At 31.9% G+C, this 17581-nt stretch overlaps 2 protein-coding genes and 1 pseudogene across 2 annotated transcripts; 2 read left to right on the top strand and 1 right to left on the bottom strand.

Annotated features, from left to right (window-relative positions):
- Positions 1–5981: 5981 nt before the first annotated feature.
- On the top strand, positions 5982–6910 carry LOC137828498 (uncharacterized). The gene has a single exon (XM_068635106.2). It carries the CDS (start codon positions 6318–6320, stop codon positions 6699–6701), a length of 384 nt encoding a protein of 127 aa, XP_068491207.1. The 5' UTR covers positions 5982–6317; the 3' UTR covers positions 6702–6910.
- A 716-nt stretch (positions 6911–7626) lies between these two features.
- Positions 7627–8310, top strand: LOC137828998 (protein COFACTOR ASSEMBLY OF COMPLEX C SUBUNIT B CCB3, chloroplastic-like; annotated as a pseudogene).
- Positions 8311–8926: 616 nt separating this feature from the next.
- Positions 8927–15679, bottom strand: CSTF64 (cleavage stimulating factor 64). The gene is made up of 10 exons (XM_068634183.1): positions 15404–15679; positions 15109–15187; positions 14526–14700; positions 14235–14268; positions 13873–14117; positions 13718–13795; positions 12797–12832; positions 11601–12086; positions 10180–10485; positions 8927–9312 (listed from the first exon to the last, which is right to left on the bottom strand). Exons 1-10 carry the CDS (start codon positions 15438–15440, stop codon positions 9169–9171), a joined length of 1620 nt encoding a protein of 539 aa, XP_068490284.1. The 5' UTR covers positions 15441–15679; the 3' UTR covers positions 8927–9168.
- Positions 15680–17581: the final 1902 nt, after the last annotated feature.

Genomic DNA, 17581 nt, shown 5'->3' with positions numbered 1-17581 from the left:
AGTAACATTTTAGTTTCCCTCAACAACATCTCCTTCAACTCCAATCTTGTCAATCTCCTCTCTTTCCTGAATATTTCCTTTATCATTCGCAGTACCTTGAGTAGTGAGATTGCATTCTCCACATAACCCCACCAAATTATTTTGCCACCTTATCAATTTCTTTTGCAACCATTGCCAATTTTTTCAAACCAATATCCAGCATTTTCCCATATCAATTGTAGCACATCCCTAGTCTGATTTCAGCAAAATATTGTAAGACCAAAAATCTTCATCACGCTCTCGTACACAGCACTGGTCCCCAGAGTACATTGCTGAGGACTTCACAGTCTGTTGTGTACTTCAAACCAAAATTTAGATGTTTATACGACTAAAAAGATGACAAACAATGTATGATCTACCTGGAACGATATAAAAAATACAATAATCTTTTCACTCTTACCTACACCAAATATTATACCACCACAACATGGCTCAAATAAAATAATCATTTTACAAATTAAAAACCGAAAACATACAACATCTTACAACAAACATTACATTTTAGAGTTGTCAAATTGGTTGGCGTGAGTTGGTCTGACATATTACATCAAGGAAAATATCTCTTTTTTACATTCTATATTTCTCCTATATTCATTTAACAACTGTTTTTTATAATAAAATATTATATTAAAATAATAAAAATAAAATATTATAGTAAAATGATAATATATTGAGTTATAATTTGGATGTGGGAGAAAAATATACTGTCAAACTATCATCAGCCTTACATCACTCAAAAGCTTACAAAAATAATTTATATTAAGACAAAATACTTCCACTTTACAACCCATTTTAATAGTATAACAACATATATTAATAATTTATATTAAAATATAAAAAAATATGATTAAAATAATAATATATTGAGTTGTAAAGTAAGAATAATTCTTTTAATGATATGAACCTAACACTACTCAAAAGTTTATATGAGACAAATTTTTGTTTGGCTCGAGCCTAAATTGGCCTTAGAATGTGTTTAGATTGATATAGATGTACTTTAGAAGAAGAAAAGGAGCTAAGAAAGATGAAGCACTATTCATGTTTGGATTTAGAAATCTGAGAAGAAAAGGTGAAAAAGAAAGAGGAGGAGCATGAGTGAAGAAAAGAGGAGAGAGTTAAGTAGCAAGGTGAATTTTTATTTTTCCCCCTGTATGTCATAAATATAGGGTGATTATGCATCTTATATGCATCCTATGTTTATAACACGTACAATTTTATTATTTAAGGTAACTAAATCTAATTATAATAAAAAAATCATTACAAAAAATTAAATTGTTCATTACACCAATTTAAAGGTTGTAAGATAGTTTTATTATTAGAAATTAATTGTCTTTCATAATTACATGCACATTAATTATATTTCATTGCTGATTTAAACTGATCTTAAAATTTTTAATCACTCTACTTAATTTGATAGTAGTAATTTTGTTTACTTGTAAAATGAATATTAACAAAATAAACTAAAATTGTATACAAATGTATAATTATATTAAAAACTTAATTATTCTTTAAATTCATGTATTTTTATGAAATGTTATCAACAAAAGAAATTTAAATATTATTTTCACTTTTATAAATTAATTACTGTATTTCATCAATTTTAAATCTTATTTGATACCCAATTATATTAAAAATAACTCAAGATATTTTTATAATTTCCTATATTTTCTTATTAATTCAATTTTTTTATGTCACATTAATAAAATCAGTACAACTTTTCTACTAGTTCCTAGTCACTTTTCTTCGATCTAAACAACATTTCCACTCTTTTTCTCTCTTCTTTTCATTTTACCTCACTTTTATTCAAACAAAGGCTAACATACCATTTTGCCTCACTTTAAAAAAAAAAAACAATACAAATCAAATAAATTTAAGTAAAAATTAAAAATTAAGTATATGTTTTAAAAATTTAACTCAAATTATTGAATTTAAATTTAAGTAATACCGGAGACCATTGTATCTTTAATATTTTTAAATTTGTCGGTTTAGTACCACTTTTGATTCTTATATAAATAGTCAAAAATTAATTTGGTTTGTTAGTTTTAATTTTTTTAGAATGTCCCAATTTAAAAAAAAAATAACTCAAATTTATCCTTTTGTTAGATTTGTCGTTGTTTTATGGGTGTAATGACTTGAAAAATAAAATTAAAATATAGAATTACATTTAAAATAATAGTACACTGATAAAATCAAAATCGATGATATGAGGTTTGTTTTTTTTATATAGTTGTCTAGGTCATGTTTTTTTTCATGTTTTGATTTTGTTATTTTTTATTTTGGCTCGATTGATATATTTGTTTCACTACTTATTAATGTCTCTTCATCATCTTGTAGTTGTAATGGATGAGACTTTGAGATGCTGTTTCTAGACAATTCTCAACTAAAGTTTTGTCAACTTCATCATCACATGAAACAAATTTTCATTCTTTCATCTCACAAAAAAAAATCCTTCATTAAGATAACAATTTGCTTGCCCAATGTGTAAGAAGTCTTTTTAAGGACAAAACATATTTTTCATATAGGACCAACCAATTGTAGTATTGGTAGTTTTTAGTCTTTAGAATAGTCTCTATTGGTGTTTCTTAAAAGATAAATTATCACCATAAAACCTTAAATCAAACATTGGAAACCACAATCGAATATTCAACAAGTGCAACTCACTTCATAAATTCAATAGAAAAACACCTAAGTGCAGGAACTAGTAACAACAAAACCACGAGCCTAATCAATATTGTCAACATCGCTACAATACAGAAAATCACTCTCCAAGTCTTGCAAACACTCTACGCACAAAAATCCTGAATTCCTTCTTTGTTCAATATTCAAAATAAAAATATTTTATTCATCTGGTCTACAAATGTCATGTCTCGTTTTATTGTTAGTTAGACTAAGACCTTAACAAAAAGGAACTAAGTTGTGTTATTTAAAAAAAAAATTACATTGAAAAAAAAATAAAAATTAAGGAATAAAATAGTATTAAGATAAAAAAAATAGTATTAAACCAATTTTCCTTCTCAATACATCTCACTTTTCATTCTACACCCTTTAACAATATTAAAATAAATGAAAGGCAAGTCTATAAGATGCTTTAGAGAAAGATGAACCCACTCAAGGCATAACTCTCAGAAATTTTAAAGAATGATTATTTAACAAATAATAATACCAAAGTGATACATAATACACTACAAGAAAATTTGGAATTACATACAGATCAAATTCGTATGTAAGACACTAAATCCGTATGTAAGACATTAAATCCGTATGTAAAACATAGTTACATACAGACAAATCTGTATGTAACATTGTCGTAGGTAATTGTTACATACGGACAAATCCGTATGTAAAATTGTCGTAAGTAATTGTTACATACGGATAAATCTGTATGTAAGTGTGTGTAGGTTTACATACAGATTTATCTGTATGTAAGTGTGTGCATATTTACATAAGAATTTATCTGTATGTAAGTGTGTGCAGGTTTACATACGGATTTATTCGTATGTAACTGTGTGCAGGTTTACATATGGATATATTTGTATGTAACTGTAATTCATTTTTTTATATATTTTGAAAGCACTGGAAATCAGTTCCACACCTGCATATATCAAAAGTCATTCCTGTTTTCAATAGAATTCATTCAAAGACAAATATTCATCAATATTCAAACTTGTCCATAAATTGAAAAACATGATAGAATACAATACTATTTCCAAATATTCAAAATATTCAAATGTATTTCATTCAAACAAACAAAAAAACATCTAACAAAAGGAAATTCAAGTCACTAATAATTATTATAATCTTGACCAAGTGAATTTTGTTGCTCATCATCATTATCTTGCATATGATTTTCTTGAGTATTTTGTTGCGAGGTATTTAACTGCTGAAAAATATGTCTGCTTCAGATGGTAGATATTGAATCGTAAGATCTTGAAAGGATTGAAACCGGGAATTCATGTGTCAAATCTGCTATTCACTTGTTGATAGTCGTTGTCTAAGTTGAACAATTTCTTCTGAATCAACTTTCTTACAAGAAGATGGTTGTGTTTCTTGTAGGTAGCGATCAACACAGTCGTCCTGACAATCGACACGGCCAATCTCATACACTCGTCCCTTGTACCTTCCACCTACAACTTGTAATCAACAATTGTTTCTTAATCTTTCCTCCTCAACAGGATCTAATGGAGTAGATATCAAGGTAGACGCAGATTGTAACTTAGATAATGCTCAAGAGAATCTACTTTCAAAATCTTTCTATTAAAATGAAAAATATTTGTTATAATAGTAATTAATGTACATGAACAAAAAAATTGAAATTTTTTTTATGTATCTGCCTTAATCTATCATCTACAAAATCCACAGTGCTCTTTCGTATATGTGTTTGTTGAAACACTTCGTCAACATGGACCGAGCGTCCAAGCTCCGCTGTATACAAACAAAACATTTTATAAATTAAGGAGGTGATAATTAATCATAGATTAATAAAAAATATATAGGAAAGTCATGCCAAACGAATCATGTGTTCATGCATGCTAATGGATCCTCCGATGTGCAGACATCCACGTTTTTCAAACAAATGATTCTTTTAGTTGTATCACATTTGGATTGATACACAAGCATGTTAAGCTTTTATTTATATATTTCTTTTACCATAATTTTCTAATCTGGTCCATTTTCTCCATTAGAGAATAAGAAGAACTTTTTTACTATTGTCATCATTTTTTCTCTTCTCATATTAAAATAGAACTCTAAACTTTGTTTGGATTAGGGAGTGGATTTCAAATGATTTAAAGGGAAGTGTGAAGGAAAACCCTTTTTCTTTCTTGTGTTCTTGTTACTTCTTCTCAGTGGCTTGCCTATATTTTTAATGTATTTTCTCAGATTGTCGAGCAGATTTGCAAAATCTTCCATTATCAGGTCCAAGTCTTGTCCATCTTCTAAATGCTCTATTGCTTATCGAGGAACTTTGTTATTGAGGGTGTCGTCAGACCTGCGATGCATCCAATAGTTGCTACCACTGCACAATGCGGTGGTGGCAACTGCAAAGGATGTTATTTTTCTTGAATGACGTTCAAGAACCACCTTGTCATAGCTTTTTGAAGGGTAATGATGGCGAATTGCATAAGAACAAGAGATACTATTTATCCAAGAAGTTTATTTTTTTTCTTTTCTTTTCAACATGTACAAATGTTATAATGTTATGGACTCTTTTTTTTCTTTGATCAAATATTTGATTTTTTCTAAAAAAAATGAAATGTGAAGAAATTGATGTTGTTTGGATTAAGATTATAATAAAAAATTAAAAAAATATATATGAAAGTTTGTAAGTGATGTGATAGTAGGATTGAAATTATATTTTTTTAATTAATAAAAATCTAAATTTATAAATTTATTCTTATATTTTAAAAAATTGTTAAAAAATTAATTAATTTGATTAATTTACTTCTAAATTAAATAACATTATTATTTTTATCTTTATTTTTTATAATTAAGATAATTATTATATAAATTTATTTTATTATTATTAAAAATATATTTATTATTATTATTTATAATTTACTATATACATATTATAATTATGTTTCCTTAGCAATTCTTTTCTTAAGTACGAAGAAAGTTAATTATTTTCCTTTTTTATGCTATTTCTTATTTATTGTCTCCTTTTTTTGTATTTTACTTCTCATAGTAAACATACATTTTCTTTTCCTCGCCAAGAAAGAAACAAGATCTGAAGTCTAAAGATTCACAAAACACTCTTACATGAAGATTGTGAATATTCAAAAGAAATGCTAACACATACTAAGAGCATAACTCAATATATTATTTAGGTAGCAAACTCATGAACACAACACTTTAAGAAGTTACTCATAAATCTCACACTACTATTCATTCAATAATGGCAAGGCCGAATGTTTATGGCGAACAACTCTATGACCGTTAGCCCAATTACTGAGCAATATACTATTTTCACCTTCGGAAACTTCTCCAAACAATAACACAATTTCATTTTCCAACTTTTTTCCTAAATTAGGTGTAAACACCACACCGGTTCTCCGACAATGACACCACAAACAAAACATTCTTTCTTTCTCGTTTAACCTTCCCTTTTTTCCTCGCTAACACGGTAAACAAAACCCCCCAATTCCCTCAATTAGGGTTCAATCCAATTTCTATTCCGAAACCCTCCATTCTCCCAATTCTCCAAATCCCAAAACTTCCCTTAACTGAGTCCCCAAATCCGCCACGGCGAGCTCTCGTAGCTCGTCATCTCCGACACCGACATGTGGAAATTCCCACCCTCTCGCCGCCGGTTCCTCGCCGCCGCGATCACCGTCCTTGCACTTTGCATGCTCCTGCCCGTTTCGACAGCGGATCTCGAGGAACCCGGCGTTCTCCAGCTGCCATCGCAGAGATTGTGCGGCCAAACGATGCCGTCGTCGTGCCCCGCGAAGTGCTTCCGCGCCGACCCGGTGTGCGGCGCGGATGGCGTCACGTACTGGTGCGGTTGCGCTGAGGCAGCGTGCTCCGGCGTGGAGGTTGCGAAATTGGGGTTCTGTGAAGTGGGGAATGGGGGATCGGCACCGATTCCTGGACAGGCTCTGCTTTTGGTGCACATTGTGTGGCTCATCTTGTTGGGGTTCTCCGTCTTGTTCGGTCTTTTTTAATTTAATGGGGTTTGTGTATGTATCTACCATGATCAGAGACAGTGTTATGGTTTTGGTTCTTTTCAATTCTTTGAGGTTTCGTTTGTAAATTAACCTCACGGCTATTCTTGTATTGTACGTATGATTATTGCCATTGTTGTAATTCCATGACTTTCTTCATTGATGGTGGTGTGGCTTGTTATGAATTTAATTGGAATACTCTTTCTATATATAATTGTTTGTTGGAGTTTGTGACCATGATACAAATTAATTTACAAGTTATATTTAAGATTATTTTTAACTGTGTGCCTGATTAAGAATCTCTAAAGGATCCATGTCAAACTTAAACTCTTGTGTGTTGCGGTTTATGTTGTTTGTGGCTGTAGAAAGATTGTTCAAATGGGAATGGATTCCCTTTATTCACACATGGACTCGTAGTTAGATGAATGTGATGGGATATTGACATTTCAGAACATATTAGGCCTTTTTTTTATGATGTTCTTCCAACATGGGAGTATTTCCAAAATTGAGTCATAATTATTCAATAATCATAACGTGATGATTTTTACACTTCAAAGGGCATAATTGAAAATGTTAGGCTTTTGTTTGATGTTGCTCTACCAACACGAGAGTATTTCCAAAATTATTCAATCATCACAACGTGGATTATGTTACTGCGGGGTCATTTCTCTTTTGCACACTTTTTATGTTATATACAAATTACAACACATAGTATTACTGTCAGTGAAGAAAATTGAAATTTCAAACAAATTCCCACTGCAGTAGCTTATTGAATGGATGTTTCCAGTATTTAGGATTAAGTGGGCAAATGTAAATTTATTTCTAGTAATTTGAGGATTCAGATTTTGGGTAATTTCTTCTGTTTTGAGTCAGTTGGTTGAAAAATATTAGGGTATCTACCCATTATCACTCCGAATTGAAGCTGATGGCGGTTTGTATTGGCTGCTGGCTGGATTTGAACGAGTCTCAAGATTTCAATTGTCCCTTTTCCCTTTAAAACAAGTGTATTTTCTTCTACACTGCAAAATTTCGAGTTATGTCAGCCTAATTTGAGATTCTAATTTTTGCTGAAAAGTTCAAATATATACCACTAAGAGAAATGGCAATTCTCACGTCGTGGAATGTTGCTCGCGTTACACAGAAGTTGTAGAATATGCAGGCATCGCAAACTGTTGGATGCAGCTACCACACAGATATCTCTTAATTCAGATCTACTCTTGAATATCCTTAAGCTGAGCATACCAGAAACTTCATATGTTTCCAAAGATCTGATTACAAGATTGGCCACTGGGTTTCTAGGTCCCTTCCTTATAGTGTTTGGTTTTCTCTTTATCTTGAGAATAGTCATGTCTTGATACCCAAAACTCCCATTGGGAAAATTTATACCTATAATAGCTTGTGCTCCCACTGAGACACTCCTCATTCCTACCCGCAAAGCGATTCCCCCTCTTGCAGGTGTGGACGTTTCTCCTGTGGTGTGGTTTGGATTGATCACTTTTCTTAACAAAATATGAGTAGGGCCAGAACGATCACTAGTTCTCCTTTCCCATCAAGTCAATTAGCTTACATTTTTGAAATTTATGAATGACGTAATTTCTACCTCACCTGATTGGAGGACATGTATACAATTTATTTACATCGTTATATTACATATATTAAAGGAAAAAAAAGTTTTGTACGGGAAAAGGAAAGACAATTGATAGGGCAACTAAGGATCTTAAAATAAAGTTAATTTGTTTGTCACGCTCTGTAATCTTATAGTAGTGAAATCAAGCATATTTCAGTGCCACGAGGAATAAACCATTTGATCATAATTCTTGACTTCAAATTGCTTTTTTTCCTTCTGTACGAAAAGTGGGATGCATTTCTTTACAATACAATATTGTTCACTGTTGTCAAATGACAACCCAACCGTTTACTGTCACATTGCTACAAATATGTGGGCATTAAAAAACCGACGCAATGATGAACGATCACAAACCTGGCAATTGCTCTATACTGTGTATCGTATGCTGTGAATAGTAAAACATTCAGAATGGTAAAGAAAACGAAACAAGGAAAAATAATAAAACGAAAATTTATATGCTGGATATTGAGCTTAGATATTTTATTGTCTAAATTAAGGGGGATCAGCGATAATACATAGCTCAGACAACATATTCAAGCATATGCATGCTTATAATAGCTCCAATGACAAGGCAAAGTTATTCAGCCCACACTAAAGATATGCCAACAGCAAAAAAAATTATCGCCAAAATTATTATTGTACAATATATCTCTTCTAAAGGATATGAGCCCATCTGGATCTCCTCATTGCTACATCAACTATTTGGACAATGAACTAGAAAACAAATTACAAAAGAAGCAATGGTAGTCGAAAGAATTTTAATATTCTGAATCTAATCTACAGCAAATGCTAGTATACAATAAGTTGTTGCTATCAGAACTGTTCATGAGTCCCTCTTTCTTATGAGGGCTGCATCTGATCACGCCGAAGAGCCTGTTGGAGCTGAATGACCTGTTGTTGCTGCTCTGGTGGCAAGGAACTCAATTGCTCTGGCGTCAGATTCAACACTTGTTGCAGCAAAACAGACTCCACATCAGGAGGAAGCTGGGACGAGTAAAGAAAATCAAATAATGATTTATATATCCAGAACGATTGGTTATGGTAATCAAACAAGATAGGGTACATTGCGGTAAAAAGAATCAAAACAAAACTTTGAAACAGTAAAAGAAATGTAAATATGAAACATTTAAAAGCATTTTTTTTCAGGCAAAAGTTTTGCTAGCATAAAAAGGTAGGGAGTAAACATTGGATCTTTTAAATAGAAGTCACAAGATGCGTTTTGCACTAACCATGCATAAAATCCCTCTCCTAATGTGTAAATCAGATCATTACAGACTATAAGCTTGTAACCAAGGCAGAGTCGTCTTAGCTTGATCCCTAAAGTACACACATGATCCATTATATCAATCTCTAGTTCCGGGCCAATTAGTGGTTAGCATACTGGTGATTTAAAGATAGTTCAGCTGCCAATAATCACAGACACTTTGGTTCATTGGCCGTGTGCATAAATAAAGCATAAATTTACTCGCTTAGTGATGATATTTCAAAGTTCAAACTAAAAAGACAAGGAAGTTTACAGCATATGTCAAAATAACTGGCAAATTTGAAGGTTCAGTTCCTACTAGATGCACCCCAATTAAGTATACCTAACCATACGCACATAATCTAATGTAAATTTCAAACTTTATTTAAGAAAACAGGAAACATTAAACAATTCTGAAGTTTATTCTAGACACCCTTTTTAAGGTTAGACTATCTCTTCTAGCAACCAAATGAAAAACTACTGAATCTCAAAAGAGATGACCTTACAACAACTTCTGCATCCTCGAACAATAACAATGAATTATCAAATAAATTCATAAGAAAATGATTCACCTTCACTTCTCATCAATGAATCACCAAGTCACATACCTGAGAAGACTGTTGCTCGGAGTATTGCCCTTCTGCTTTATTAGCTGCAAGTATAGGCAATGAGCTTCTTCCAAGGGCATGAGATGGTCCATCAGTGACAGGCACGTCTGATATCCCAGTAGAAAGAGGTGTACTCCTTCCCTCTTCCAATTTCATGAGCTTTGATGGGCGAGAAAAAGATTCTGAAGAATCACGAACCATGTTTGTTTTCTCTATTCCCAAAGGCATGTTTGAATATGTTATATTTGAAGATTTATCACCTTTACTCAACAACTGAGAATTAGATGACGATATGGCGGGACCAGGCTGTTTCAATAAATAAAATTAAATGCATTATTTAAAAATATGGGCATATAAAACATAGAAGTTGTAGCCAGCTCAGCAGAAGTGAAGAGAAAATAAACTTCTACAGACTATCAGCTACATAGCCTCTCAATTTGAAAGCACAAATGGAATTACGCTCAACCAATGACTAGACATTTCTATGTATGGTAAATAATGTGAAACCATTACAAAATGACAATGATGCTTGAATAGTAGGTTCTTTCGTGAATTTTTCTTCATTAACCACCTTATTCTTTTGATAAACATATAATTTATTAAGAAAATTAAATATACAAATGCAAGAGGATAGAAAGTCCTCAAAAACTAAAGCAAACAAGGGAAAAAAACTAAAGGATGAAGTACCCACCTATTTATAACATAAAATACAAAAGGGTACAGAATTTAGACTCCCTTAATATTTCACTTTACAATCTGAAATCATTCAACTTGCAAACCTGCTCTAGCAACTTAGGAGGGATATAGCTCCCTCAAAGGTTAAGTGTTTGGCTTGACTGGTAATACTTTAAATCAATGTTGTTTGTTAAACCAAAAGTTACCTTAGTTGGGAGAGCTCAGGGTTTAAAAACAAGACAACTTATTGGGAAAATCAGTTCATCATACCTGGGTAGAATGAGCTGGGAACGGACATACTCATAATTTTACACATGGCCAAGCATTTCTGCAGAAATATTTCGCATATTGGCCAAAAAGTATAAATATTCTATCTGCACTTTGATGTGGTATGGTGTGATATATCAGGCATCCTTATGGTGCTAAAAAGAAGTTTCTTCTTTGACAGAATTGCAGGAATGGAAAGCTTTGCTCGGTTGATGTGGGTTTCTCCTATTGCCTAGTTTTAGTAATTCTATTACCCTGTGCTACAGACATCTACTTTCTTTCTCTACTACAAATAAATGGCGACTAAAATAACAATAAGCAATAACAAATTGCAGAAAGCAAGAATAATCATCCCATGAAAAGAAAGGTGGGGCTAAACCAGCATGCTAAGTTCTAATATTAACTTTTACTGCGTAGATTTTCTTAAAAAAATCCATATCTCAACATAAAAGAACTAAAACACGTGCAAAACTTGGCACCTGAAAGTTGGCATCTGGACGAACCAACTGAATATTATGTCCAACAGTTGAGTTTCCAACATGTACAGAATGCTGTAGCAAAGAGGTATGCATTTGCTGGTTTAGAGCAGTTGAAGTTGTGGGTTGAATTGGTGGCCTGACAGACAAACTTCCCAAACCTGGGCGCACAGAAGGAAGCAATAAATTAGGCTGTCCTGACAAAGTTCCAGGAAGTACAAGGTTGTTTGGATGTTGTTGAAGGGGAATTCGGGGCTGCGCTGGAAGCTTTGAATGAGCAGTTAATTGATTAGAAGCCAGAGGATTATGAAGTATGGTGCTGACTTGGCCTTCTTGAGCATAAGGTATCAAACCAGGCTGCAATTTGCTCTGCCCATGAGGAGGAAGGGTAGGCAGACTTTGAACCAGTGGTGGCTGAACCAGCTGACCTTCATTCATTAAAGACTGCGAGGTTTGATCTGAAACCAGCCTAAGGTTTGGCATTTGTAACTGCAATAATTATTATGACAATAAAAATTTAAAGATCTAGAAGGAGTAAGCTTAAGGAACAAAAAGTAGTCTAATATAAATTTAATTTTAATTTGATACGACATAAACCTTAAATGATCATAATAGGTTTAGGGTTATGCGATGTTGCTTCTGTTGATGTTATATAAGTCCTAGAGGCATCTTATTAACTTTTTATAAATAAGTATTTTAAAGCCTGTCAACAACAGCTTCCATGCCTTTTCCTCAAGCTGTTTCAGCAATTTGAGCTTTATTTGTCAATGGTAAGTTATTACATTTTAGACCTCAAGTTTCAGAAGATGATACCCAAATTTTGATTGATCCTCCAATACAATTGATGTATACAGTTCCATGCAATCATTTCCAGATAACTCCTACTGCCTAGACATGCAAGGTATTCAATTGCTTAATAAAGTCTATTATTCCCTTTCTCTTTCTCAGCCAGCCCAAACATATTGTTCTCCACAGGCAATATATAAAACAGTAATAAAAAAAAATAGTAGCTGATATTTGCTTCCAACTGTCCCAGAACACAATAACTGTAATCTACAAATTAAAAGGTTCAGTTCACAGCCTTGGTAGTTGGGTTGGGATTTATAGCACCCTAAATCAAATTATAAGTCCCAAATGACAAATATTTGGCATAAAATATAAAAGAAATGAACATCAAGCAGAAAGGTACTGAAACAAACCACTTGGGAAGTCACCATTCCTAGCATTATTTGAGCCTGCATATAAAATTGTGATCATATGATCAAAGAAATTTCATATATACAAATATATAGATCCACAAAAATCCTTAAAGGTTTCAGAAAGTGTAACCGAAGGAAAGAGTGATCAGCTACACGTTAATAGTCAAAATAAAGACAAGGTAGGACACAAAATTGAAAGATTCTAAATTACAGCCCACACAATGAACATTGATATATTTTCCTTTTAGACAATGATTTTATGTTAAGAGATTACAAGTCAAGGATAAGGATTTAGGAATACTTCAAAAGAAAACAGAATGAAAATGGTTGGTAGCAGGGATCAAGTATTACTACCTTGACCTACACAGCCAAGACTGACTCTATTATGAATCATGATTTTGGGGGCAAATGGTAGGCTGACTTTTCCAACTTACAAAAGTGTATAATGACAAAAAAAAAGGCCACAAAATAAGCAAAACATGTAAAAATAGCATATGTTTTAGACTAACTACGTCCTGTGGAATGTTCCTACTCTAGGCACCAAATGGATTGGAATGCCAATTAGTGCAAAACAAAACTAGCCCTTCCCTCCTCCAAAAATATTGTAGCAAAAGATAGAAAAAAAGAAGTTATTTGTCTCTCTACCAGGCATACCCATTGAAAATGAGAAAAGGTCGTCCAAAAAGTCATAAATTATTCTCCAGTCTCTCCACTCAAATATCTTAATTTGCATGATATCGTTTGTTCATTTCTAACATAGTCACATGTGGTCAAATCAGTGAACTTTCTAAGATAGCTGCCCTAATTGAAATCTATATCATACGAGCTAATGTAGAAACTAAAAAGAAACAAGTTTGTCATGAAAGAATGCTGTGGCAGAACAAATTCACAGGGGAATTGGTATAAGAGAAAAGTACACACCTGGAAAAGAGCCTTGGGCAACTGTGGCCTTGAAAGCAACAGCTGGCGAGCCAGATCCTTGTTTTGTGTAGCCATTCCCTGTCATCATACAACGAAAAGTTCAAGAAAAGAGAAGGTTGTCTAGGAAAGTGAAGTTACCTACAACCAATAGTTACCTTTAGCTCAGAGATCATCTCCGTAAGCTGACTCCTGGACATTTTGGCCAGATGCAGAGTTAAAGGATCATGCGCCAATGCTGACTGACTCTGCAAACTATTTTGATTTGACTGGATGCCAAACTGAGCACCACCCAAAGCCGCTGTCATGACAGTTGCAGCTGTTATGGCAATATGAAGACCAATAGGCTGATGCTGAACAGCTTCCCCATGGACAGCAGGGCCACCAACTTGTTTCTGAGGGTCTTTATAATATAGAGAAGAAGAAAATGAAAAACACAGGATGAAAAATGCATGCAATGATTATATATGCAAGATGATTTATTACAACATAAAAGAATAGTAAGAGCAAAATAACTAACCAACATTTGTTGTCATTCCAGGCCCACCGCGACCCTGTGCCAAAAAAGAAAAATAAGCAATTTAATCTGTAATAAACGAAGTACACGATTATGGGTGACGATTTAATTGGTCAAAAATGAAACTATAAACAAATAAAAGAAATTGATCAATGTGAGAACAACAAAGGTGCATGCCAGTATCAATGGTTTAGACTTGAGCTTCTTCCAGGTGACTCGGTGCTTTCTTTAAAGTAAACTAGCAAAGATTTGGAAGAATAACTAGACACTATTCAAGAAATTTTGACAATATACCTGTTCTCTGTTTCTGTCAGTCCCTTTGTCATTTTCAGCAAAATCAACACGTAATTGCCGCCCATTAATTTCGTAACCCTGAAGATTTCGTCTAGCACTTAAAGCTGTCTCTTCATCCTTATACTCACAGAATCCATAACCTTTTGGTTTCCCAGTTTCCCTGTCAATAACTAATCTGCAGATAAAAGATGGGAATACTTCAAGTCTTCAACCAAATAAACCATTGGTAAAAAGCAAAAGGAAGTTCCAACAACATTACCGAAAAAATTTCATAATGAAACTTGTCCCTTAAAACAGACTTGGAAAGCCACTTCTAGTCATAACTATTGATTTGCTTGCATAAAGTTCTTCATAAGCTCTTAAGATAGGAGAAACTTATACACTTCAACTTGTGGGAGAAACTTATTTCATTTTTCTTATTATTTTTTTTACTGCAAGTGCTTATAGAGAAACTTCTAGGGACCAAAGTCTATAACTAATCCCCTATTCCCAGGGTGGAAGAAAACACTAATTGACGTAACAAAAGAAAACTAAAAAAAAACTCATTGACAGTAACAAGCATTATATCTTTTTACAAAATTACCTAAATGAGACTACTGGGCCAACCTCCTGGCAGATTTCGACAAGCTGTTCCTCTGTGGCATCATACGGTATATTCCCAACTACAACAAAATCAAAACAATAGTCAAAACCCAAGAACCAACGCTCATGAATCTCACAAATTTCAACCTGATTGAAATTGACAACATCCAAGTTTGCAATAAGAGGAAGCCACAAAGATAGAAAATTTTAAATAAATAATAATTCAATTTCCCATTTCTTCAACACCCAAACACTCAATAACAAGAAATGTGCGAAGAGGGAGAGAGAGGGCATACCGAAAACGCAGCGATGCTGGGACTGGGAGGTGGCCATGAAATCAACAGCAGAAGAAGAAGGTGAAGCGCTGCTCCATCTTCTTCCTCCTCAGAACCATAATTTGTTGGGGAGAGACAAAGAAACTCGGCGTTTCGATTCGATTTTCTTCTTCCTCTTCTGCAACCACGCTATTGTTGGGTTATAGTGGAAGGGTTTTTATTTTTGTTTTTATAGATATAAATGATAAATAAAATTTCTGACAAACAGATCCTTATGACTACTAACTAATATTCCACTCATCCACCTTCTAAATAATTTATTTTAATACCAGGAACAGTTTTTTTTTTATTATTATTTCCATTCCGCCTCAAAAAAATTCATAAAACTTTTTAATAAAATTCCAATACGGTTATAATATATTTCCATCTTCTTGATTTATTACTTTAATCATGGGAAAAAGATGCACGTATAAATAAATTATGAAATTACAAGGTATAAAATTACAATTTAGTTTTAAATTAATTTTAAACTCATGTAATTTTTATTTCTAGATAAAAAAATTTAATTATTTTTTGGTCTCAATCATTAATTTTTATACTCTTTTAACCTTATGAATGTTTGCACTGTATTTTTTTTTTTCAGATCTTGATTAAAGTTATATTCAAGCCAAACATACAATCATGTTATTCGATTTGGCTTGAATATAAAAAAAATCAAATTAAATGATATCAAGTTGGATATTTTGGTATAGATCGGTTTTGCAATTTTATTATATAATTTTTATTAATATATATATATGTATAATTTTTAGTAATATATATTTAGTTTTACTTTTTAAATTGACTACTTAATGTTATATAATAATGAATACTTTACTCTATAATTTTCTTGTATAAGGAGAGACTTACATGTAATATAATGTTTTGGTTTCTTTCGATTTTATGTGAGACTGATAGAAATTTTTGACATAATCCAAAAAAAATATAAAAAAAAAGTAAAAAAATTAAACTATTTTTCTAAAATTTAAGTCATATTATTTATTTAACATTAACTTTTAGATGTAACTATTTAATATACAAATAAATATAAAATATAATATATGCGTTTAAAAAAAACTTTATATTATTATTATTGTTATATAGAAAGAGTTAACTCAACATAAAATGTGACCAAGTTCAATTTAGTTGACAATTTTTTGGGTTTTTTTGGATAGAGTTTGGACGTATATAATATGACCTGTGGAGAGTTTGACCAGTGTGGTCCCATGTGAAAAATAAATAATTGAAATATAATAGTGTAAATATAACATCTATTTTTAGATAACTATGTTAATTATTAATTTCAAATAAGAACTATAAAATTTTAGTTATAATTTTTATGATTAAGTTTATATTTAAAAAAAAATATATATATATATATATATATATATATATATTCTATTTCGAAATAAAGTTTGAATATTAAAAAAAATTAAGAAATAGTATGACTAAATAAAATAAAATAAAAATAAGTAGAAGAAAAATATTTAATTTAAAAAATTATTTAACTAATTAAGAAAATGATATATTTAACTATTAAAAATAATTATTTAAAATAACCTTTCCATGGACAAGAAAGAATAAGAAATAAATAAAATCCCTAGATAAGAATGAATAAAAAATAAATAAAATAGGAAGATAAGAAGTAATAAGATTATATTAATAAATGTAATCATGATTTTGGAAAAAAATAACTTATATATAAAAAGAAAAAATTGGACTTCACCAAAATATTTGTAGCTCTACGTATGTTGGAGATCCCACATCGACTAGAGATTAGAGCCTTTCATTGTATATAAGTGGGTGCAAACCTCAACTTTATGAGCCGGTTTTATGGGGTTGAGTTAGGCTTAAAGTCCACTTTCTTAATATGGTATCAGAGTCATTTCGTCTCACGCACGAGTTGGCCTCTCGGCGTGAGGGGGGTGTGTTGGAGATGTATATAAGTGGGTGCAAACCACATCGACTTTATATTTTTATTGTTTATTTTTATGTTATTTAAAATATAATTTTTAATAATTCAAAGAAATTATAAAACAATAAAAAAATAAAGTAAAAAATACTTGTTTATGAGTTTAGATAAAATAAAATTATTTATGTCTTATGGTTGTTTTATACTTTTTTTTTTTAAATGTCCCATTGGTATATTTAGATTAAGGA

The sequence above is a fragment of the Phaseolus vulgaris genome, chromosome 7 (genome assembly GCF_051622355.1).
Source record: "Phaseolus vulgaris cultivar YP4 chromosome 7, ASM5162235v1, whole genome shotgun sequence".
In the NCBI taxonomy this organism is placed as follows: Eukaryota; Viridiplantae; Streptophyta; class Magnoliopsida; order Fabales; family Fabaceae; genus Phaseolus; species Phaseolus vulgaris.
Note: the sequence above shows the minus strand (reverse complement) of the source record. Positions and strands in the feature narration are given on the sequence as shown.